General features: G+C 45.0%; 1 protein-coding gene across 3 annotated transcripts in view; it reads left to right on the forward strand.

Annotated features, from left to right (window-relative positions):
• LOC109924049 (serine/threonine-protein kinase 38) overlaps positions 1–20,840 on the forward strand; it is a 50,146-nt gene extending 29,306 nt beyond the window's left edge. For 2 of the 3 annotated variants that reach the window (XM_048611920.1, XM_048611919.1), the window contains exons 3-15: positions 727–778; positions 2,103–2,225; positions 2,989–3,072; positions 4,757–4,880; positions 7,087–7,241; positions 7,807–7,909; positions 10,432–10,493; positions 11,656–11,773; positions 12,434–12,557; positions 13,839–13,934; positions 14,322–14,413; positions 16,047–16,103; positions 17,792–20,840. In XM_048611920.1, coding sequence (XP_048467877.1) covers positions 727–778; positions 2,103–2,225; positions 2,989–3,072; positions 4,757–4,880; positions 7,087–7,241; positions 7,807–7,909; positions 10,432–10,493; positions 11,656–11,773; positions 12,434–12,557; positions 13,839–13,934; positions 14,322–14,413; positions 16,047–16,103; positions 17,792–17,922 — 1,321 coding nt within the window. In that variant the 3' untranslated portion in view covers positions 17,923–20,840. The remainder of the gene's footprint in view (positions 1–726; positions 779–2,102; positions 2,226–2,988; positions 3,073–4,756; positions 4,881–7,086; positions 7,242–7,806; positions 7,910–10,431; positions 10,494–11,655; positions 11,774–12,433; positions 12,558–13,838; positions 13,935–14,321; positions 14,414–16,046; positions 16,104–17,791) is intronic. The other variant, XM_048611921.1, reaches the window with a different exon arrangement.
• The last annotated feature ends 4,233 nt before the right edge of the window (positions 20,841–25,073 follow it).

The following is a 25,073-nucleotide window of genomic DNA, read 5'->3' on the forward strand; positions in this document are numbered from 1 at the left end:
AAGGATTGAGATTTGAGGTTCTTGAGTTGGGAGATCTTTGTAATTTATATCTAAACTGAAAATTGTAAAAGTGTTTTAAAATTGGACCCAGCTCAACCTTTCACCATTGAGACTTTCTGGAGTGGAACAGATGTGTGACTTGGAGGGGAACTTGGAACTTGGTGTTCCATGAACTGTCTGTCCTTGTTATTCTGGTTAGGTCATGAGTTTGGAAGGTGCTATTAAAGAAGCTTTGGCAAGTTATTGCAGGGCTTCTTGTACGTAGTGCATGCTGCTGCTGGAGGGATGAATGTTTAAGCAGATTCATTGGGTGATGTTCTGAATAGTGTAGAGCTTCTTGAGTGTTTCACCTAGTCAGGAAGATTAAATGCTGCATAATCTCTGACCTTTTATCTGATTATAGAATGGTATTGATGCACAAAGCAGCATTCTACATGGGAAGTGGGAAGACAGCCAGTGGCCTCAGTGTGTGCTAAATCTTGTGCGTAACCATTGATGCAATACAGCCTATATTAGTGCTGTATTGCCAGAAATTTGCACTATCCACGAAGGACTAATTAGGATTAACCGCAAAGTGATTTTCAATTTTAATTGATTTGAATTTTTCACACTTTATCACTGCCTTTACCCCTGGCTACCTTTTAGAATTATGTGTGCTTGAAGTGGTAATTCTGCTGATGTACTGAATGTTATCCTTCATTTACCTTAAGAATTTTTGCTCTTTAGGCAGCGGAAGTTGGAAAAAGTAATGGAAGAAGAAGGCCTGGGAGATGATGAGGTAATTGTGTTTAATTTGCCTTTTAGTCTTTGTCTGAGAGCGCTCAGGTGAAATGCAGACTCCTGCGGTCTCGATGTTTTTCCACTAGAAATCTGATCAGCTGTTGCACAAAGGCTGGAAGGGCCTAAGTGACAAGAAAATCTATTTCTGTTATACCATTCACAACCTAATTGACAGCCCAAAGCACTTAACAGTGAATACAGCACTTACATGTAAGCATTCTTATTATGTAAGAAATGTGGCAGCTAATGTGGTGGAGGGGAGGTTGCGGGGAGAGGAGAGGGAGGGAGGGAGGGAGCTGCTGCCTGTGCACACCCCTACCTCCCATGGGCTGTTCTTTGAAAGAGTGTCATGGGATTTAACTCGGTTTAGCATCTCACTCAAAGGGGATGGCTGTTCTACCAATGTAACGTTGGAGTAGCAGACTCCAGATTGTGCTCTACACTTTGCACTGAGGCATGAAACTGTAACTGATGACAGTGTTGTTGGCTGATCCATGAAACTGAGAGATGTAGCATAATTCTTGTTAATCAATGTATGTTTTATAAATTGCAATAGATGTGTACTCACTTGTCCTCATGCAGTTTTTCTTTGTCCAACTATTTGTATAGAAAAATGACATTGATCAGAAACCTTTTTCTTTGATTGTGATGCTGATGTGACACTCAGCTCTCATTGGACCTGGTGGGCTTATGAAACTTGGCTGGGATTCCAACTCTGAGTAGGGGAGGTAGTCGACTCTGGATATTTGTGTCCTGGTAAATGGTACCAGATAGATATCCGTAACAACATTAATGAGCTTTTCAGACCCATGAGCCTCTTCTGTAATTTAATCAGATTGCAGCTGATCTCTGCATCAGTTTTCCCTTGACATGGTGATCTAATGAATTTGTTTAAAATAAGAGATTTGATCGGTTAGATAGATTCACATAGATGCAATGCCATGTGTTTCAGACTGTGTGGGGCCCTGTTTGTACTGCATTTCTTCACTAGGGTCTGTGACCCAATGTGTGTATCGCATTAACCAGTACATATGAGGCCCTTAAGTCCATTTAATGACTTTTCCTTAGTAACCAATTCCACTCTTTCCATTGCTTCAACTTGTGATTGACTGAAAGGCGCCTCTGGGTCTTTCTTACATTTTTGGGATGAGCCATTATTGATGAGGGCAACATTTAGAGTCATAGTCATAGAGTTGTACAGCATGAAAACAAACCCTTCGGTCCATCTTGTCCATGTAGTCCAATAGTAACAGTGTGCAGTGTAGGATATCAAGGACTTTCTCCATGTGTGGCTCTGACAAAGTGTTTCCCGTTGACTTTAGAAGAAGATGAGAAGGTCTCAACATGCCAGGAAGGAGACGGAGTTCTTACGACTCAAGAGGACCAGACTGGGGCTGGATGATTTTGAATCCCTCAAGGTCATAGGTCGAGGTGCATTTGGGGAGGTAAGGCTGATGAAAGATGTACTTAACCTATTGGACACTGAGTCAGCCGATAGGTATCTCTGTGTGATACTTTCAGGAGGAGAAAGATCAACACCTTGTGGAGTGTGCAGCATTTATTGGAAGGGCATTGTTGGACTCCAATGTCTCCTCTCTAATATTCAACACATTTCTAATGCTAGAATCAACTTCAATGTTACTTTGAATAAACTTCTGCTCAGCAGGTGAGTTGGTGTAACCTTGTCAGTCTGACAGGTAACACTTGCTGACGTTCTCTGCGCTCTTGTTCAGCAGTTTAAAGGAAGGCTTGCCTTTCTTAAGGGTCTTCCACCAAGTCGAAATTTCTCAAAGTGCTTTTCATTCCATGAAGAAATGTTTTAAATGTCATCATTATTGTAATTTAGAAAGCAGTTCTACCAACTTGTACACAGCAAACTCCCACAAATAGCAAATTGGTAACCAGATAATTTTTTGTTGTGATACTGGTTGAAGAATAACTAGCAACTGAGGCTCCTCTGCTGTTCTTCAAGATAGTCCCATGAGTTCTTTGACATCTACTGTTGGGGGTAGATGGGGGCTTCATTTAACTTTGCATTTGAAATATGGCATCTTGCACTCTGCAGCTGGGAGGGCCAGATTATACTCTCAAATCTGAACTGAGATGTGAACCCAGGCAAGGGTGCTATCTAATGCTGGGTCAAACAGTGTAAATAGCTGTGTTGGAATAAAACAAGACTGAGTAGTCAGTTCTGTTTGCCACTTCCAGGTGCGCCTCGTACAGAAGAAGGACACAGGCCACATCTACGCCATGAAGATTTTGCGCAAATCTGACATGCTAGAAAAGGAGCAGGTGAGCTGGGTTTGTTACCTTCCTGATTTTGTATTCTGTCTCAACCCAAACCTGGAGGAGCCTGAGAGAGGTTCTCCATTCCTCTCCTGAAGTAAAGTCTCCTCCTGCTCCATTTCTGGCTGATTGTAAAGTTGGTTTGAGGATTTAGCACTGAGCGTGGCTGTGACTTTATATTTAATGTGGATGGAATGGGATAAATGTGTGGGTCAGTGCTGACCAACCTTGTTTGGTAATGCGTTCACAAATATTAGCACTAAATCAAGTTCTCTTCTGACCAGAGAGAGTGAGCAGCTTCTTGTTGGAATGTGCACTGCTTAGGACAGGGGAGGCCTGCAAAGGTGAGGGAAGGATGAAGTTTCCATACTGTATCCCCTGGAACAGTGTTATCATGCGGCAGAACAGGTCTAGACTCTGTGCTTGCTTACCGTGGGTCAGATCTGGGTGAGTGTGTGGACCTCTATAAAAGTCAAGGTGAAATTCAGCTGCCTCTGTCCTGGTCACAGCTTATGGGAGCAATGCGATCAAATGAGGAAGTGAATGGGTAACAATAGGGATTTGCTGTGCTTTCCATGTCTTTGTGCAGCTTGTTGAGGGATGGGAATGGCGCTGGGTTCAGTTTAGAGGATTATCGAGTTCTTTGCCCTGATGAGTGGGTTGTCTGTGCCATTCTCACATTAGCCTTACTCACCCCTCACTGGCTTGTGCTCTGGCAGGCAGGAATGGCTCACAGTGGGTCCTCTGCAAAGTCTAGTTTATAATCTTCTCTTTCATCCCACTCTTTGCTCTACTGTTCAATGATTGATCACAGTGAGTTGCCTGAAACAGCAGAACTCTTTTTTAGTTGTTGTTGACTTTTCGGAGTGCAGTGAGAGAAGGTGGTGTCTTGCAGGCACTCTGTTTAATCTTGTGCGTGTTAGTATGTGACAGGGTCCTGTCTCGTGCCCCCAACGTCCTCAGATAATGATACTGCCAGAAAATAAAATAGTTAGCACACAAGGTGTTTTACCATCTTGCTAGTGCATTGTAAGCGGATGACCTGATGAAGGTAGCACAGTAGCACAGTGGCTCAATGGTTAACACTGCTGCCTCACAGCGCCAGAGACCTGGGTTCGATTCCACCCTCGGGTGACTGTCTGTGTGGGTTTGCACATTCTCCCCGTGTCTGTGTAAGTTTCCTTTGGGTGCTCCGGGTTTCCTCCCACAGGCTGAAGATGTGCAGGTTAGGGTGGATTGGCCATGCTATATAGCCCATAATGTCCGGAGATCTGCCAGCTAGGTGGATTAGCCATGGGAAATGCAGGGTTACAGGGATAGGGTAAGGGAGTGAGTCTGGGTCTTTGAAGGGACTAACCACCCTAATCAAAAGGCCCAGTCTCCATCCCTGTTCTGCTCGGTTGGTGGTTAAATTGGTATAGTTAGTGCACTGGACTAGGAAGGGCTGGAATGTTGGGCAGTGACTCCCAGCCCCGGTTGGTGCATTGGGAGCTCAAGGCTGCCACCTCTTGCCTGTACCTGCTGACCAGGGTTGGTACCTCTTGGATCTGTCTCCATTAGTGAAGTTAGACCTTTAGCATTCAGGAGTGCAGCAGCTAGAACACAATGAAGAATGAAAGGTCCATCATTTGAGTCTGTCTGGTGACACCCCACACATCCTTGGTTTGTTTAATGTACCTTTCTGCTTTAGGTGGGCCACATTCGTGCAGAGCGGGACATCCTAGTGGAAGCTGATAGTCAGTGGGTGGTGAAAATGTTCTACAGCTTTCAGGACAAACTCAACCTGTACCTGATCATGGAGTTCCTCCCAGGAGGTATGTGCTGGCTCTGTGTAATATCGAGCTTACTGTGTGAGGTGTATTTACTTCAATCTGATAATGGTTTAGCTGCTTCTGGGCCAATAGCAATTGCTGAAACTCTCCACCTGTTAAAATCTGACATCCCCACATTGGCTCCAAAATCTAAACACACTTAACTAATGAAAAACCTATTGATCTCTGTTTTGAAATTTTCACTTGACTCCCTGAGCCCCTCCACTGTTTGGGCAGTGGGTGTGTCTGATTTCCACTCTCCTTTGTGTGGATAAGTGCTTTCTGGCATCGCCCCTGAAATGACAGCTTTCTACTTCCTTGCTGTGGGCTCTCCCACCAAAGGAAATTGCTTCTCTCTGTTTTACCCCTTTAATCATCTGAAGCCCCTTAACCAGATCACCTGTCGATCTCCTATGCTGAGGGCAATATGAGCACAACTGATTCATCCTGTCCTTTGTAGTTTAACATTTTGTAGCTGCCCCTAACCGGACTCCTTTTACACTGAATGAGCAGCAGATACAGGGGATAGCTTTCTCATTTGCTACTTAGGAAACATTATCAGTACATGACTTTCCAGTACATGTTAGGTCTGTGCATTTGAGCTGACTTGAAGTGGGAGAGTCAAGTGGACCATTTACTAAAGAAAACTAAATGAATTGTCATCAGTTCAGATTCCTTATCCCATTCAGGCTCCGTCTGTGACCTGTTGTCAGTCTACCCTGGCTACATGTGGCCCGAGGTTGAATATACTGTCTCTGTATCGTACTGACTCTTGACTCCTCACACACTATCTGCCCAGATGGAATGAGCGCAGAGCATATGTTGGTATTGATCTTAGGCCTCAATGCAGTTGTATGAGTTCAATGTCACAAAGCTTGAACTCTGTAAACAAACAGAGTTAATATCTCCACTAAGTTTGAGAAAAGGCCTTGTGCAATTCACTCAGTTTCACAGCTCATCACCACAGCAATCGAGGCAGCTCAGAGATTCAGCTGAATTCCTCTGCACAAGATGTAGATAGGGAGGTGGACTATTGCTTACATGGCTCAGGTCCTTGCTGAAATACCCAGATGATGAAATCTATGTGTAATTAAGTGCCTATAATGTAGATTTAGATTTTATTATCACACGTACTTGAGTACAGTGAAAAGTGTACAAAGTCATCATTCTCTTAGTGCCATCTTAGTATACAAAAGACAGGATTTAAAAACAGAAGCAGAAATAAAAGAAACAGCCAAAAGTAAATGACCAGATCATTCCCCCGCCTCTGCCATGAGTCCTCACCTCCAGAAAAACAAAGCCCATCCCTCAAGTCTGTAAACACTCAGGTGCCCCGAGTCTCCACATACTGCCACAGCCTGTACCGTCAGGTACCTGGGCCCCGCTATGTCCTGGAGCCGCGCTGCTGCCGCTGGAACATGTCGCCTTTCTTCAGCACCTTCTTGCCTCCACTGACATTGTCATTTCCACGAGTCCTTGTGCCTGTAGGGATGATGTATTCCTTTTGATTTTGATACAATTTTAATTAGTTCATTAGATTTCATTATCCTGTCCACAGCTTCCCTGCTGTCCACTGAAATTGTCTGTTTGTTGCTATGATTTTTCCCACAATTTCATATTTTTAATTTAATTTATCTATGAAGTGTTTGATGTCAGTCATACTGCAGTTTGACCTTTTGGGCTGCAAATATGTTTCTTGAGTAAGATGCCATTGTTATAAATAACAACATTATTATCATCATGACTCTGAATAAAATTCTTTTTTGCTGATACTGCCTAACATGTCTCACTGTGCTGTGTGCATTTCCAGTCGCTGATGGTGTGGGCCTTGCTCCTTTCTGGGAGGGCCAAGCTGTGGATTGCACTTTGACTCTGCTAGAGACACCTAATGGGCAAATGTTGCTTCATATCTGATGTCATCTCTGGACACAGTGGATGAATAATGCTCATCTTTGGAGAAATAAATGGAAACACTAAGTGGAAAAGCAGCTGTCTATTCACTTACTCGCGTATGGGTTGTCCTCCTGCATTAACCTGCTATGCTGTGAGATCTACCCCTTTCCCACCTTCACCATCGAGTCTCTGACTTGATGTAGATGGGTACTATCCAAGTGGTTGACCATTACATGACCATTTCTGTGATCCCTGGACTCCAGTGGATTGTTGAATGAACTGATGAGATGATGTGTTTGACTGTCTCTGCCCACAGGTGATATGATGACTTTGCTGATGAAGAAGGACACGCTGAGTGAGGAGGAAACTCAGTTCTACATTGCAGAGACAGTACTGGCCATTGACTCTATCCACCAGATGGGCTTCATCCACAGGGATATCAAACCAGACAATCTCCTGCTGGACAGCAAGGTACAGAGTCAAGATCCTGGATTTTACTGAATGATGAATTACAGTCAGTAAGATGTTTGTCTCTCTTTATGTCAGTTCATTAAATTACAACTATTAAACTAACTATTGGAGTTTGACAATGTAATGGTTGCAGTAAAACTGGTTTGAAACATTGTACCTTCTCAAACCTACAACTGTAGTCTCCGGGATCTTATGAGTTTGTTTTCTGAGCTTCCCGCATCTGACTGCAGTCTTTGCTCAGTTTGACAGTTCATCTTTTCTGACGTGTTGCTGTAGCTGTACACAATCTGATCTAGCTGTATACAATCTGTGGCAGCTGGGACTTGTCTGTTCCGCTTGCTGCAGCGAGAATGTAGGATTGGGGAGGTGGCCATTCAGCCCCTCAATCCTATCCACCATTCAGTAAGGTGATGGCAGATCTGATTGTCTTCTCTCCACTTTCCTATCTGTGCTTCATAACCTTCGACTCTTTGTAAATCAAAAATCTACCTAACTTAGCCTCCCATACCTTCTGGGGAAGAGAATTCTGCCCTCAAATGACTGAGGTTTACCTTGTGTTTTCTAGGGTCACGTTAAACTGTCAGACTTTGGTTTGTGCACAGGACTGAAGAAGGCTCACAGAACAGAATTCTACCGCAACCTCAGTCACAGTTTGCCCAGTGATTTCAGTGAGTAGCTGGTGCGGTTAACGGATTCCTTTCCTTTATTCATCAGCGATGAGGATGTCGCTGGCTAGGCAGCATTTATTGTCTATCCCTGATTACCCAGAGGGCAGTTCAGAGTCACCCACATTGCAGTGGGTCTGGAGTCACATGTAGGCCAGACCAGGTGAGGATGGCAGATTTCCTTCCCCTGATGAATTCCACAGTTGTGGATTTTTTTGTGGAATGGAAGAGATGGAGAAAACTCTGGCACCCCCATTCTGTGCACTGGTTCTTTTGAATTTAACCCTCTTACAGCCGGGAATTTACTGACTCACATCCTCGGTGTAAAACCTCACTAAACAGGAGAGATGTTCTAAGATTACAGACAGAGCGAAAGTAGATCATTTGGCTATTCATTTAAAATCATGGCTGATCTATTTAAGTACTGAATTCTACATCCCGATTTGTTTTTATTACTGATAACCCATGATTCCACTGCTAATCCATCTCTGTCTTAAAAATATTGATTTAACCCCACTTCTGCTACCTTCTGAGGTGGAGAGTTCCAAAGTCGCACCACCCTCCGAGAGAAAACAAACATTCTTCTTCCCTGCCCTAATAGGGTGACCCCTAATTTTTAAACAGTGACCTCTCACCCATAAGGGGAAACCTCCTTTTCACATTCACCTGTCAAGATCCTTCAGGATCTTATAAGCTTAAATCAAATTACCACTCGCTCTTCCAAACTCTGGTAGAAAGAAGCCCAACCTGACCAAGCTCTCCTCATATTCCAGCTGTCCTTGTAGTAAATCTCCCCTGAACCATCCCTAACACATTCCTGAAATAAGGAAACCAACACTGCACACAGTATTAGACTTGTGGCCTCAGCGGTGCTGCTTACAACTCAAGCATAATATCTTTATGTTCAATTCCTCCTGCAATAATGGATAGATAGCCTTCTTAATCAGTTGATGTGTATATATATATACTAACTTCGTAACTCATGCATGAGAGCCCTTAGGCCCTCTGCACTTCAGAATTCTGCGGTCATTCTCCATTAAACACTGTGTTATTCTTGATTGTTGGGAATGAGGGAATGATTGTGGCAGAGACTAGTGCAACCATGTAACTAATTCCATGACGAACAGGGACTGTACTTTCAATGAAGGATTGGCACTCAAGATTTACACCCAAGGTGGAGATTTTGCAAAAAGCCACTTTTTGAACTGTGGTATGGAATAGTGTAGTTAATGGAGATGGATGTTTGCTGCGTTTGCTGGATCTTGTGTTTTGATGCAGGGAAGTGTGTAAGGGAGGGAGTTGCATATAACAGAAAATATTTGGGAATGTCTTTCTCTCATTGCCCCTACTGAGATTCTTAGTGGCCATGGCTTTGCAGATGTCAGCAAATAATAAGGAGCTATGAATTGAATTATGGGCTGGTCCAGCACAGAGGCCATTCTGCCCATCCTCCCTTTGCCAGCTTTTTGGAAGAATGATCTATTAAGTTGTACTTCTCATTACTAAATCAAGACAAGAAACTGGATACTATGAACAGTTTTAGACCCCATATCCAAAGAAAGATAAACTAGCATTGGCAGCAGACCAGTGAAGGTTCTTCGCAGGTATGGAGGGACTGTCTTATGAAGAGAGGTTGAGTAGATTGGGCTTGTACTCACTGGAGTTTAGAAGAATGGGAGGTAACCTTTATTGAGGTACACTGATTCCTAGGTGCCTTGACAAGGTAGATGCCAAAAGGTTGTGGGAGAGTTCAGAGCCAGAGGGCATAATCTCAATGAGGGGCAGCACATTTCGTGCATTGTTGTGAGTGTAGTGATTTTATGGAATTCTTTATCACAGAGGATGGGTTGTTAGGTATATTCAAGGCTGACATAGACAGATTTTCAATCAGTAAGGGAATCGAGGGTTATGGGGGGATAAAGCAGGAAAGTGGAGTTGAGGATTATCAGATCAGCCGTGATCTGATCGAATAATGTTCAGACTCGATGGACCGATTGGCCTACGATTGGTTCACATGACCTTTTCCTACCTTTTCCACAACATGTGAAAAGTTGATCCTGGGTGAGCCAGGGTGGGAATATTGGCAGGCTGAGAGAACAGAACCTCCCAGTCTGTCCTCTCATTCCCACAGTTGCTGGCCAGGGAATGAAGAGCATGAACCCTGGCTGATCGTTCTCTTCCCGGATCGAGCTCCTGGTGCCCAACTAGGACAGGAATAGGGGCTTGCTCCATCCACTCCTCACATCAACCTGGTATTGCTGTACATCTGAGGGCAGTGCTCCTAGTGGGTCCTCCTGTGGTGCAGTGTTAGTGTCCCTGGTCAGGGAGGCTTGGGTTCAAATCCCACCATCTCCATGGTGTGTAATAACATCCCTGAACAATGGGTTTAATAGGAATTGAAGCTAGGATCGTGTACCCTGTCTGACATTAAAGTGGCACCAGCTTGGTGTACCATCTGTTTAAACTGTGGTACTGAGGGAGAAAATGCTGCCAGCTAATATGTTCTAAACTGTCCCCTTTCTTAGCTTTCCAGAACATGAACTCTAAGCGAAAAGCAGAAACCTGGAAGAGGAACCGCCGGCAGCTGGTGAGTGCTGACATTGCTTTAAAGACCCGGAGCCTGGGGAAGAGGAGATGAACTTGATGGTGATTGACCCCAAAGTCATGCATTCTGACTGAGGGCTGCACCTTTACCCACAGGGCATCCCCCTCAGGGGGCAGAGGGAGGGGTCAGGTCCTCGCCTGCAGGTGAAAAGGAGAGTCCAGGTCCTGCTCTCGCAGCTGACGAAAACAAAAATCCGGCATTAATGCACCACTGCCTGTTCACCCAGTTAGTTAATGCCACCACACCAGGTTACCAGTTAGTTAATCATACCTTGTTGTGACACAGCCCACGTATAACTCTGAATTCAATTTGTGTGTGTCACAACCATTGTCTGAATCAGCAGGAGCCTGACCACAGGACCTATTGAATATAGTGTCCAGTATGGACTTAAGGTCATGTTTTGGGGTTTCACATTGTTAGAGCCACTTTTATGAGTGCTTTAACCTTTTCCAGTGTGCAGTGCCCTGTTGGTGATGTTTTTCATCCGGCATCAGTGAGTGATAAGTGCTGACAGTATGGCAGATGTATTTAATGTGATTATCAGTCCTGTGGATATGCTGTCATTCATTTAGTCCAGAAGCTGATATATCTCTCAATTGACTAGATCTTGTGCCTGGTTTATAACATCTCTGGGACAAACATGGAACACTTTAGGAAGCTGCAATGGTTTGTTGTTCCATGACGTCGCAAATTGGTGACACTTGAAAAATTTTTAAAAAAGTCTTTACTATATTTTTAACTGTAGACTGAAATGGGTAAAGAATTGCTTTAAAACCCAAGAATTGCTGCACTTTTTTTTTTTTTAAAAGGCAAGTGACCTGACCATTATTGTAAGTTTAACCAGCAGCTTGTTCAAGCAGGAGTGGAACTCTGGTTACAGGAGCTGGGCGGGGGTGCTATGTACAAATGGAGCTTTGTCTGGCAACAAGCAGTTGATAGGTCTGTGGCTGAGTGATCAGTTATTGATGACAAAGTTTTTAATTTATAATTTCAGTCTGTCACACTTGATAACCATGTGTGCCCCAAAACTCATGAAACTTAGACTGTGTTACCTGGCAGGTGGTAGACCCAGAGCTAAGGATTGCTTTCAGTTCAGATCCCAAAATTCACAAATGGTTGTGTCTTTCTCGCACTCTACCTTCAGGCCTTCTCCACTGTGGGGACCCCAGATTACATTGCACCCGAAGTATTCATGCAGACCGGTTACAACAAACTTTGCGACTGGTGGTCACTTGGAGTCATCATGTATGAGATGCTGATCGGTAAGGTTGCTCTGGTCTACAATGTATGACCAATTGGTCTGGTACAGAAAGAGAACTTCATTCCTTCTTTTGTCACTTAGTTCATCCATCAAAAATGGCTGCACGCTCAGTACATCTATGAGAGTGCATTGTAACTGAGTGCATGATCTTGCATGTGAATTGGGTCGGGGGTGCTGCTGTATCTGCTGTGTGCGGTGGGGGGGGGGTGGGGGGGGGGGGGGGGGGAGTGGGGAGTGGGGAGCAGTTACTGGAGAGATGTAGTGTTGCTTCTTCTGTGGTTACAGCTTCACGAAGGATTCATGTGTGCAGTTATACTGTGGTGTATATATATTACAGGCACATGGTGCGCTGTGTGCGTGCATGTGTAATCTAGCCAAATGGTGACTGGTGTGTGAGGTGCTTATGTATTGCAACTTCCTTTTGAAACAGTCCAACTGCCTGTTCACACGTTTTGTTGCCCTGTCTGGTGATGAATGCTGACTCTGTTGTTTCAGGAGACTGATACTGTCACTGCAGTTTGAGGGGAGATGTAACTGAGGGCCTGTTCAGGGACACATTTGTGACCACTGTTCACATCCTACAGGCTGGATGTTGTCTCTGAAGCTGCTTCACTTCATCAACACGGTCCTGCCTTAAATCCTGCTAATTGTTTGTTTTCAGGCTACCCGCCTTTCTGTTCAGAGACCCCTCAAGAGACGTATAAGAAAGTGATGAACTGGAGAGAGACCCTCACATTCCCACCAGAGGTTCCCATTTCAGAGAAAGCCAAGGATTTAATTCTCAGGTAAAAATGACAGGAAATAACACTGAGGCATTGACTGCATGCCTTTCTCAGTAACTCCCACCGCTGTGTAGCGTAGAGGGGGCTTTACTCTGTGTCTAACCCGTGATGTCTCCGTCCTGGGAGTGTGTGATGGGGACCTGTCTGAGTATTGAGAACATCTAAAGTTGCCAAATGCCATAGCAATACTCTGTGACCTGTTTATTATCTTAGGCAATTCATGCATGTTGTGGCACATGTCATGTGCCAGCTCCCTCTTGTTGAAGTTTGTTCTTCTGTTGTGTGCACCTCTGCTGCCCCCCTGTACCAGCAGTTTTATTCTCATGAGGCCTGTGCCATAGTTTGATGCTGCTGTAGTTTGTCACAGTGTCTCTGGGTTTAGCTGGGGTGGGTCCACAGCCTTAATCACTGGTTACGACCCTTGCTGGGCAACGTGTGGGATGTCAGGTGAGCACGGGGATGGACCTGGCTATTACGACTCTTGTGTGCAATAGCCCTTGTGTTGACTCCCGTGAGGAATAGTCACGTGTGAGATATGGACCAGCAGCTGTTGACTGCCGCTCTGAACTGCAGCAAGGATTGGCGTTGTTCAGAGAGACTGAATGTTTTAGAGAATGAGATCTCTGCCTCTCCAACCTCTGTCCCTGGCAGTGATTGTGATCTTGATTAGGAAGTGTACAAAAACAGAAAACGCTGGAGAAACTCAGCAAGTCTGGCAGCATCTGTGGAGAGAGAAAGCAGAGTTAATGTTTCAGGTCCAGTCACTTTCTTCAGAACTGAGCTAGGGAAAGGTGGAATATATGCTGAAGACTAGGTTGGGCTGTTTGGTAAAGGAGTGAGGGGAGACAGAGCCCAGAGAGAGGATGACAGTGGGGCAAACCAAGCAATGGATAATGAGCTGCTAATGGGGACTGTTGGGTAAGAACAGGTTGTGTATGGTAGCAGCCCATGTGATGACCAGGCTGGTGTGTAGGGGTTGGGGTAAGGATGTGGGAGAAGGTGCTCAGGCCCTAAAATTATTGAACTTGATATTGAGCCCAAAAGGCTGTAGAGTTCCTAAGTGGAAAATGAGATGCTGTTCTTCCAGCTTACGCTGAGTTTTCCTGGAGCATTGCAGCAAGCCTGAGACAGAGATGTTAGTCAGGGAACACGCTTCTGCGTTGAAGGAGCAGGCAACTGGAAACTCTGTCTTTTTTACAGATACAGCACAAGTCTTTTGCAAAGCAGTCACTCAGTTTGTATTTTTGTCTCCCCTCACTCGGGCTCTGACCTGTGATCCTTTAGGTTCTGCTGCGAGTCGGAGACCAGAATTGGGGCCAATGGAGTGGAAGATGTGAAGAGCAACTTATTCTTTGAATGCGTTGACTGGGAGCACATCAGGTAGGCAAATGATTGACCTGTGCCAGCCCAGGATCGGAGCTCTGACCCGCTTTCCTGGAGAGACTGTCTTGTTTCTGACTTTACCACCACCTGTCAACTTTCAATCTGCAGAAGCTTTTGGCTCCCTTATTATACACTCGCTGCCTCTTATACCTCAACCATAGGCTGCTGGTGTGCGGGTAAGCCCTGATTCCTGCAGGCTGCCCGTCTTGAAGTCACCTCTGCCCGGTACGATAAAGCTGCCACATGCCCTCTGACATTTTGATGTCCTGTGCTCTCTGTGGTTCCTGATAGCTCTATCTGTATTTGTTTAAGTTTTTGTTGAGCAGTTTGCAGTTTCTAATCCTCTCTCTCTCTCTCTCTCTCTCTCTCTTGCTCCTCTGACAGGGAGAGGCCGGCAGCTATCTCTATTGAAATAAAGAGTATTGATGATACATCGAACTTTGATGAATTCCCTGATTCTGACATCTTACAGCCAGGTAAGGAGCAGCCCTTCAGGGAGGGAGGGAGTTCTCTCCCAGGAGATGGGTACTGAATTTTTTTGAATTGTGAGTTGTTCCTGCTTTATCAGGGCATTATTTAGTTAAAAGCATTTATTAAATATATGTGAAGGTGAATCTGTTTAGGATAAGCTCGATGTCCAGCTATCTCCCTGAAGGATGTTTCCACTGGCAGGTGAAGCTAGGACAAGAGGGCATAGCCTCAAGATTAGAGGGAGCAGATTTAGGACTGAATTGAGAAGGAACTTCTTCACCCAGAGGGTTGTTAATCTATGGAATTCCTTGGCCAGTGAAGTAGTTGATGCTACTTCAGTAAACGTTTTTAAAGATAAGGTAGATTTTTTTTGAACAATAAAGGAATTAAGGGATACGGTGAGAACGCGGGTAAGTGGATCAGAGTCCACGAAAAGATCAGCCATGATCTTATTGAATGGCGGAGCAGGCCTTGAAGGGCTGGACGCCTACTCCTGCTCCTAGTTCTTATGTTCTTATGTCAGGGAGGCTTGTTCTGATCACTGCTTGTACGTGCACTTCCTTGTCTGGGTTATTGATTAGTGACTGTAGAACATGGGCTCAGGGTCACCCCGTCTTTCACCTTCAGGTGACATCTTAACCTCACATCCCAGACGGAGGTGGTCAGTCTCAGCAACATCTGTTACTAATTTCCAAAACCAGACAGTAAGCACAAGAAGAGGGAGAGCTCAACAGAGATTGACAGATTGAGGGTCTAACTCTGATTCATTGCCTGTCTGCTGACTGCCTTATCTTGGCAGTGTCGATATCTGACCACTCTGCACGGAACAAGATTCCTTCATACAAGTTTTGAAGTCATTAAAAGGGAGGTGACATTTCTGTTACTGTGGAGCTGGTGGTTTCCATGTGGTCTCATTACTTGCTGTCCAGTTCCAGACACCCTATCACAGGCACTGTCTGGGTGCTGAGAGCCTGTTGATGGGAGGGATGTTGGAACCTTGTTGCTGTCCCATTGTAACAGCGACAGAAATCGCGCTCCGATTCCAAAGCTGTGGGAGAGATTGGAGTGCCCCTTCTAATTGCAGTTTGTTGGAACTTCGCAGACAGTGGAAGTTGACCCATTGTGTTTTTCCCCATCAGCCAGTGCAGTTTTCCAGTTCACCTCTTTATTCAGTTCTTTTTGAATCTGATTCCACTACCGTTTCAGGCAGCACCTTCCAGAGTTGTTGCCATAGTCCTACCAGACCAAAAGGCTGCTCTCTTGTTAGAGACGGCTGGTGACGTTTTTAACCTGAGAGTTACCATACCTCAGGCAAGAGGAGAGGTTGAGAAGGAGAATTCTTCAGGTTAATCTCAGCCAGTTGTGGGAATTGAACCCATGGTGTTGGTATCACTTGCAATGTATCCAGACAGCCTGTGCCTTGTCTTTGCCCTGTCAGTGAGTTCAGTGAGATATGTATGGAGTGAAGTCTATGGCTGATGGAGGGTACTGTGTATTACATGAGATTCTCCTGCTGCTGCACTACGCTAAGTGTATCACTAGTTGTGCCCATTGTGGGAGTCCATGTCAGAATTGGTGTGTTTATACGAAGCTGTTGTATTTGAATATGACACGGTGTTTTCTGCTGTTCCTCTTCAGGAGTGTCACAGGCAGGGCTAGAAAGTAGTGGTAAGAAGTGTCTGTCCTCTAAGACAGGTAACCAGCATTTTATTCCCCTCATCCCTTACTAAACTCTGCCGGTCCTATGCTTTACCACATACACACTGGCTTCATTGGAGGGAAGCTGGTTTATAACTACTTTTTATCTCTGGTTCTTGAGTGGTGGGAGAGATGTGCTGATCCATGAATGTACCAATTTAGTTATTGTCAGGCTGTTCCCCTGTCCCTTACCTCAATACCTTAGGCACACCCCCTGCCCCAACATCCAAATCCCGTGACTTTTCCATTAGCTACTGTCACTTGTGTATTGTTTGAGATCAGCTCTGTGGAAAGGAGCAGTTGCTGCAGTGTCTAAAACATCAGCACTGCTCCTCACATGGCAGGAATCAAATGTAGGGAGGACAACCCATCACTTCTCCCCGCCCTGCTGCTGAAGGCCTGTCCTCGGCATGGTTTACCCAAACCCGTCCTCTGACCAAGTGCAGGGAAGATCCAGGAGTGGAGGAGGGTTCAAATCTCATTCGGTGCTTTGGAGAATGGGGACTGCCAGCTCACAGTGAGCCAAAGCCTTGGCAGTGCTGTTACACTGGGAGAGGCAGCTGTAGAGGAGTTTAGCATTGCTGTCTGCTGGACTGACATCTTGTCTGATAAGTAATGGTCAGCAAGGAGAGGGCCAGATTCTCTGTCATGACAAAGTGGTGATTGCGGGGTGGGGTGGGGGGAGTTGGTGGTTGTTGGGGGTGGTATCAGCAAGGAGCTACAGGCCTGTCCAATTCCTCTAGTTTGCAAACAATTTGTCAGGGAAAAGAGAAATCCAGAAGTCACTTATAACCTGAAGAGGTCAGTAAGACTCGCATCATGTGCTGCGTGAGTCTGGAACCAAAGTCTGGCCAAATGTGATCAGCACGTTTCTGGTGCTGGCTTCTTTTCACTGCTTTCTAAGCTCTGTCAGCGAGGACCAGTTACTGATGCTGCTAGTATCTAGAGTAACAACTAATCTCTGTCAGCTGCTGGTTCTAAACTTTCTCGTTAGTTCTTTGCTGAATCGGTGTTGTCACTGGAATCCCGTTAGTGTTAAATCTGAGGATAAAGCTTCAGTCTGGGAGTGTGAATCCCAGGATAAGCATTTGCTTGGAGCACTTGAATAGAAAGCCTTTGACCTAAAATATGATAGTACCCTTATTCTGCCATTTTGTGCTGTTTAATGGAAATGACTGAGAGAGTGTGGATGACCCCTCTCGGACTCCCCTGATGGATGACCCCTCTCGGACTCCCCTTGGCTGCTTCAGGCGGGTTTGAAGTGGTTTGTACACAGTGAGCTGGCCTCTGCTGGGCTTGTGCTACAAGTCCCAAAAGTTCCCCATCCTGTAAAAGCATGCTATTTCAAAAGATCATCCAGTCTTTGCTTCGCTGTATCAGTTTAATTAATTATCCCTGTTAAGTAGCTTCACGAAGTAAACCCAGTGACAGCACTGAGGACGATAATCTATTCGAGGCTCTGTTTGATACGGTGGTCTCCAGGGATGGGGGTGCATGTTCTATGAGATTGTTTTCTTAACTGGAGCTTGCCGTTCGGAACTGTCGCTGCTTGGGAATTGGCACTTTTGAGAGGAGGAGGGTCCAGTGGAACGTACCGATTTGTATAAATCAAACTGCATTTTGCTTCAGGGATCTTTGAGCTCCCTCCTGTGCTGTTCCTAACGTTCTCCTTCCCTCCCCTCCAGTTGCAGTGAGTAACCATTCAGAGGCAGACTACAAGAACAAGGACTGGGTCTTCATCAACTATACCTACAAACGATTTGAAGGACTGACTGCCCGTGGAGCCATTCCTTCCTACATGAAGTCTGGAAAGTGATGAACTTTGACCCCAAGGGCTAACATCACTACTTTAGTGCCTATTTTATCTTAGCAACTTGATTGGTCCGTTGGTGGAGCCTTACTGCCGAGGATAGTGACAGTTGTGAAGGACTGAGAAATTACTCAGATTTTATTCCTAATATCCAGATATCCATTATAATCTCTTTTTGCTGGGCAGCAAATGCCGATATTAGACTCCATGCAGCCCAGGACCTCAGGCAGTAGCTGTCCAAAGAGGGCTCAGTGGGATTCCTACAACACAAGGCCAGCAGGTCTTTGCCACTCGCTAGCTGTGTGCTGCTCCTGCCTGAATCTGCTCTGTCCAGTTCAGCTCCTAGTGGCCGATAGACCAAACCTTTACCAGCAAATGCATCTACTGTGCCTGTCCATGAGGCTCCCTTTGCTGTGTGTTCCCTGGTGGCTGAGGCGGGCATATACCTGTCCCTATAAATGGTCACAGGAGGGCCTGTATATTTGAGTGATTATCAGTGAATTATCGGTGCTGTGTGGTCCTGCCTACAGTCAGAGGGCAGTGTAATGGGTTCATGGTGCATAGTGATGTGCGAGGGGGGCAGAAAGCAGCCCAGTGGTAGTCTGACAGAGAGATAGCTGGGTGGTATACAGCTGCCCTACTGCCGCTCATCGCTCTGTACTGTCTGTGCCAGCCCTTCCCATTTCTGTTGATGATTGTCCACAGCTGAGCACACTGCAGACACCAAGGTACTGTTCACATCATGTGTTTTTATCTGTATTTGGATGCATTTATTAATTGGTTGGGTTCGTGATGAACTCTGTGCTGATGTCACCTTGATTTCTAACTATATGCAGCTTTATTATTTTATAGGGAGAGTGTTTGTGATGGATCTTGTTTGTAAATACGGTTGTGTGTTTGTACTTGTATAGAAGGAGATGTTGGCCCTATTAGCATTGCTGTGGGTGAAGGTGGGTGATTCCAGGCCTGGATCTCTGCAGGCTTGTTTGAAGATTCTCATTTCTTTGAGTTTGTGTCTATTATTTCCATGCAGTTTGTGCACCAACTCCAGGGTACATATAGCAAGCTAAACAATAGTTCCTGCCACAGATAATCCCTCTGGAAGATATCTCATTTCCTTCCTTTGTTGATTTATTTTGTTTGCCCTTTTCCATCTTGCCTTTGATCGAACGTGCCGGTCCAGTATTACCATAAAATCCAGAATATCCATCACTTGGAGAACTCTCGCCTGTTTTCAGCTGTCATTTCAGTAACCATCCCTCTATCTCTGTGTTAAGAGAGCAAAAGAGGAGGATCCGAGAAGCTGGTACTTGTAGACCAGATTATTATAATGACCAGCCAGTGATTATGGTGGGATTGTGTCTGACAGTAAGTTGCTATCTGGATTTGCTCGGTGCTGAAGGTGTATGTCAGGCAAATGTCAGAATGGCTGTGCAAGCAAACTCACTGCTTCCTTTAATTTTCCAACATACTTCCAGTGACCCATACTCTAGGACATGGCTGTGGTGGGATTTGTACATTATTTTGTGTGAAAGTAATTTTTGAATGTTACAACGGGGCCTTATTTAGAGAGGGAGCAATGTAACATAATTCTGCCAATAATCTTGTTGGTACAGGCTGCTGGCTCCCCCCACCCAAACGTCCCTGGGGTTAGTCCACACTATCATACTCAGACTGCACTGTCAGTTAAGAGATTCCTGAGAGAGAATGGTGAATGCCAGTTGGTAAGGCTAGGACATGGATCACAGCTGAAGCTCCAAGTGTCTGGTGCCACACTGTTTCTTGCAGCATCCCAACTTCCTGACCATTATAGGGGTGTTGCTCTGCAGTGGCAAGCTGTTTATTTTGTAACCTGATGGCCTGTAGAAAGTGATTGAGGTAGAATTTTTTTATTCACTCGTGGGATGTGGGCATCGCCCTTGAGAAGGTAGCAGTGAGCTGCCTTCTTGGATCACTGCGGTCCATGTATTGTAGGGGCACCCACACTGTCCTATGGGTGGGATGAATATAGTTGAAGGTTGACAGCTGCCTATCACTGTTGCTGAGCTTTAAGGAATAGCTCGTTGCCATGACTGATGTTTAAACATCCCAGTGCTGTTCCCAGATACGAGGTCCTGTGGCTCCATTATACTGAGGAAGTGGCTTCTGCCATTTTGTGTCCTCTCCCCCTTAAGACCCAATTTTTGCTTTGCCATATTCTAAACCTGCGTATGTGCAGGAGGCTGCAAAATAGCAGAACGGGCCACTCTTGTTCCCACGCTGCAAACCCTGAGGGAAATGTTTGATACAAATGGGGGCAAGCTACTGACCAGAGCTTGAACCTCAGTGCTATGTGCACATCAGGCGATGATCTTCATCCTTGTTTTTAAAAAAAATTATTTCAGTTCCCCAAACTAATGTCAGCAATGTGGAGATGAGGGTGGAGGTTGTGATTGTCTTTTGAGGAACAGCTGTTTTCAATACAACAGTGTGGCTAAACGTACTGGTAAATTACCCCACCCTCTATGTTCAATGTTGTGAGGAGTGAGAGAGAGGTGTGTGTGTGTGTGTGTGCTGCTTCCCCAAGGTTGAATAGCTTGCAAAAACTGAAGTAGTCTCTCATGTAGCTAACGGTCAGTTTAGGGAGATCCTGGGTGTGCTGGAGTCCAGTACCAATGTAGCTGTGATAGGGTCAGACTGTGTAAACAGTCCCTGCCTTCAGTCCCCATGAAGGGGAAGGAGTGCTGAGGGGCTATAATAGCCTCTGTGGAGTGAGGACCATTTCTAGTTGGAGGAAGGGCTATGTGAGAGACTGGGTCAGACTGCCAGTGTTCCTGGGGCTGAGTGATGTAAATCCTGGCGTAAGGGTTGTGTAAGTTGCAGTATTGCTTTTTACGATGGCCACTTATTTTGTTTAAAACTGTATTATAAAACTGTTTACTTAACATCACCGAGTCTGTGAAATGTTGTCTGGAGTTTTCTGTTTGTTTTTGTTTACTGCAGGGGAGGTGCAAGTGGAAGAAAAAGAACAACCTTTTCACCTTTTAATTGCAAATTATTCTTTAATTGAACATTGCACAGTTCCTGGGATGAAGGCCCCTGGATGTTTCTCTGCCAGCAAAAACTTCAGTACATTAACTGCTGGTTGTTCCACGGGGACTGCTCTCTCTTTCTTTTATCCGTCACCACCTTACCCCCACCACCCCCTCCCCCCCTCCGCCCGATGCAACCTCCATTTCTCAGCAATTCTCAGAACTTTGGAGATCCCCCCCCAAGCCAGTTTTTAGCCAAATCTGAAAAGGAGAGTGTGACGGACAGAACAGTGCACAGTACATGATGCATGTTTTATACAGACCTGCATGCTAGCCCTTTTCAATGGCAGACATCAAATGCACTGTCATTGGTTGGTGATTGAACAGGACCATTGAATAGTTTCTGTCAATCCATATACACATTGTGACTGCAACCTAAAAATTATCATCTGTGTCTCAGTAAAGGGCTGCATGTCCACATTCTAGTATTAAAATATTAATGTGCAAACTGGGGAATTGCCAGGTGAAGAATGACTTTGCTTCATAATTGAGCTGTTAGTTGCATGATAGAAGGATCATGACTAATCACAGCAATCAGTCAGTTATTTTACAACAGCTCCTGATGAGAGGTGAGGGACTCCCACCCTCCATGTGAAGAAGTTTGGAAACCTATAACTCGTCATCTGTTCCCCTTAAACTGCTACACCTTCCAATGTTTGCAGTACTAACTGTTTCCATGTCTTCCCAGGCAGTCTGTCCTTCACATTTGTGGTTCTGTGTTCTCTTGTCCATATCCCAAACTACTCTTGGATTCAGTATGTACTCCAAGGGCTGATGGTTTCCTTCCCTAGACTAAGTTATTGTTCTTGCTGGGACACTCAACATGTATCTGAGCCCATCCAGGCTGTATTTTTTTTTAAGTTGACAGGTGCTGCTTCGTCAATTTGTAAAACATGTGTCTGAAGTGCGGCTGTTGAGAATTACTGATCTGGGTAGCAGATGTGCTGAGACAGAGTAAAACAATCATTCATCTGACAGAATTCAGTGCAGCATTTCACAGTTTGAGCACAATAGGAGAGATTAAGGAACTCTATCTCATACAGACCCTCTTCCGGTGCTCCATAAAGAGCTGAGCTCATTATAAACAATCTGTCCGACCTGAACTCTGCTCGTTTGTGGCAACGTGTCAGAGCACTTTGCTTTGTTATAACGTGGATCCTCACCTAAAATGTTATTTTTTTCAGGTGTTTAAATAATTCTCAGTACAGGTAGTTCTCCTATACACGATAGCTGCGTTCCTATGTGACCTCGCGCTATAGAAAATTGTGTTATAGGGAAATCGCTGTACCTTTACAGTAGAAAGTTTGCTTATCCAAACAGTATTCACTATTCGTAATCGCATTACAGCCAATTCGTATTAACGAAACATGCGTTTATAGCAGAAATACCTGTAACACTGTTCAAAGTTCACAAACCTCTTTAGGGATGTGCCCCAGAGACTATCTCAGTTCTAGTATATTTTCATTTACTTGTTCCAACCTTGCATCCATTGACTGTCTATTCTTGCTCAGAAAGGCAGCCAACATACTCAAAGACCCCTCCCATCCCAGTTATAATCTTTTCAACTTCTTCCATTGGGCAGAAGATACAAAAGCTTAAACACAAGTACTGACAGATTCAAGAACAGCTTCTTCCCCCGCTCTTATTAGACTGCTGAATGGACCCATTAAATTTCAAACCTAATGTTGGTCTCACTCTTTGTGCACCTTCTTTGCAGCTGTGACTTTGTACTCCTCACTCTGTTCAATCACCCTGTGATCTTTGACTACTATGATCTGCCTGTACTGCACGCAAAACGAAACTTTTCACTGCACCTAGGTACATGTGACAATAATAAATAAAACCAAATCTTAAGTAGGAGATCTCTCAATGGGAGGAATGCTTTGGTGTGAGCAGCACTGTGCAGAGGGATGTGACCGAGAGGCTATCTCACTTCAATGTTTCATTTTCTGACTCTGGTCCTTTCAGCTAAAAACAGTGTTAGTTTAAAACAAAAAATGCTTCATACACAGTTAAATTTAAGATGACCCAAATCTGGGAGGCTGACATTTTAGTGAACAAGCCAAAGGAAGTAATGATGATTCTACACCAAATCTGGGTCACGGTTGGAGTACAGTTTCTTCAAAGAAGATTTCTTGATTTCCCAGGGTGATAGCAGGAGTAGAGAGCTATGTATATGAGCAGACACTGGGCCAAGCAAAATTTAGCAGGATGCAAAACATGCAGGGGAACGTAGACGGTGTTTTGGGATTGACTGTCTCCACAGGCTGGTGAGTCAGTGTCTCCAATCTGAAATGGTCATTAAGTGGAGAAATGTAACCACACTGATTAGTTGGACACAGACCAGTTGAGGCAGTGACCGTTGTATTTTGGAGGGAAACATTCAAATCACAGAACACTAAAAGGGAAGTGGGGATAGTACTGAATTGATACATGGACATGGGACAAAATAGGATTGGTTTTAGGGCGGGGGGCCTAGTTTGGGGTCAATACAGGATGGTGGGGACAGTGGCACTGGTTTGGGGCTGCTCCAATACGATCTAGCATATACACAAAAGGACTGAGGACCACTGTGCTGTACACCAAGGAAATGGGTCAGAGGTTCTGCTTCCAGCTGTTAAAGCACATTCCCATTAACTAAACTGGTTAAAATTTGCTGCATAATTTGGAGGCTCAGCTGTATGAGGAATAGGCCATTCCTTGAAAGGTAGGCTGATCATTTGTGATCAAAGAGCTATCTGTTGGATATTAATGGTACTGATTTTCAGTTAAAGCAGAAGGTCAAATCTGATGGTTCGGACTGTGTCACAGCAGCTCACACTGCACGCAGCATCTGAAGACCAAGAGAAACAGGAGCAGACCATTCAACCCAATTCCACCTTTCAATGATTAAGAGCACTGATGTGTTTTGTGGCAGAGAGTTCTAAACTATCTTCTACCATTCCTTTACTTGAAGTGCTTTCCTTATCCCTTCTGAAAGGTGAGACTTGGATTTCAAGGTTGCATCTACTTCCCCATTTTTGGAAGCAGTTTCTGTACTCCCTATTGCTTCCTTTTAACATTCCAAAAGCCTCAATGAAATCACCTCTTAACCTTCTAAATTCCAGCACATTTTATTTGTTCTTTCCCCAACCTAATGTTTGGTTCCTTCCAAGCACCTATCCTCTTCCAGTAGCATGGTCCCAGCCATGTACATGAAACTCCAGCTGGGATCTAACCAGGGCCTTGTTCAGCTTCATTAGATTCCAGATGGATAATTTATAAAGACAGATGTTCCACTGGCCATTTGCATTTTGTTTGTACCTGACCCACTATATTTCAATGACCCCTGTACTCAGAGCCAGGCAGCTCATTGCTGCTGTCCTTTTCTCTCCAGTGCTCTGTCCCCAGTGTTAGAGGCCCTTTGCTTTGCTGGGAGATTCCCCTCCCAGTCCTTTAGAGGTCCCAGTCACTGGGATTCAACTCCCAGTGAAGTGGAGGGGAGATCCTGAAGTTGACTGAGGCTGCATTGTCCCCTAGTGAGTGTGGTCAGGGATTGAGACAAGATATACCATGTTCAAAACAAACAGCGAAATGTATCTCTTAGAAGGTTCTGTTTTCATGAGACACCAGCCTGGCCAACCAAAGGCAGCTGCACCTTGGGGAGGTGGATGGGTTCCAATTCAGTTGGTTTATGTTATCGGAGAGAATGAAGAGGTGACAGAGGGATAGGTCTCGTACTCAAACCATGCTCATTGATGGCAATCACCTTGCTCCTTCCCCACAGCACACGCACACACACACGCGCTTGCTCTTGCCCTTTCTGACATAAACAGCTCCTGCCTCCCCCTAAACAGACCCATGACAGCTTCTACAGAAATGTGGATGCTGAAACATCACCTGCAAGTTCCCCTCACCAGCCTGACTTGGAAATATATCTCCGCTCCTTCACTGTTACTGGATTAAAATCCTGGAATTCCCTCCCTAATGGCATTATTGTGGATCAACCCACAGCAGGAGGACTGCAGCAATTCAAGAAGGCAGCTCACCACCTTCTCAAGGGGCAACTAGGGATTGACAAGAAATGCTGGGCCACAGTGATGCCCA

This window comes from Rhincodon typus, chromosome 25 (genome assembly GCF_021869965.1).
Source record: "Rhincodon typus isolate 14 chromosome 25, sRhiTyp1.1, whole genome shotgun sequence".
Taxonomy (NCBI): Eukaryota; Metazoa; Chordata; class Chondrichthyes; order Orectolobiformes; family Rhincodontidae; genus Rhincodon; species Rhincodon typus.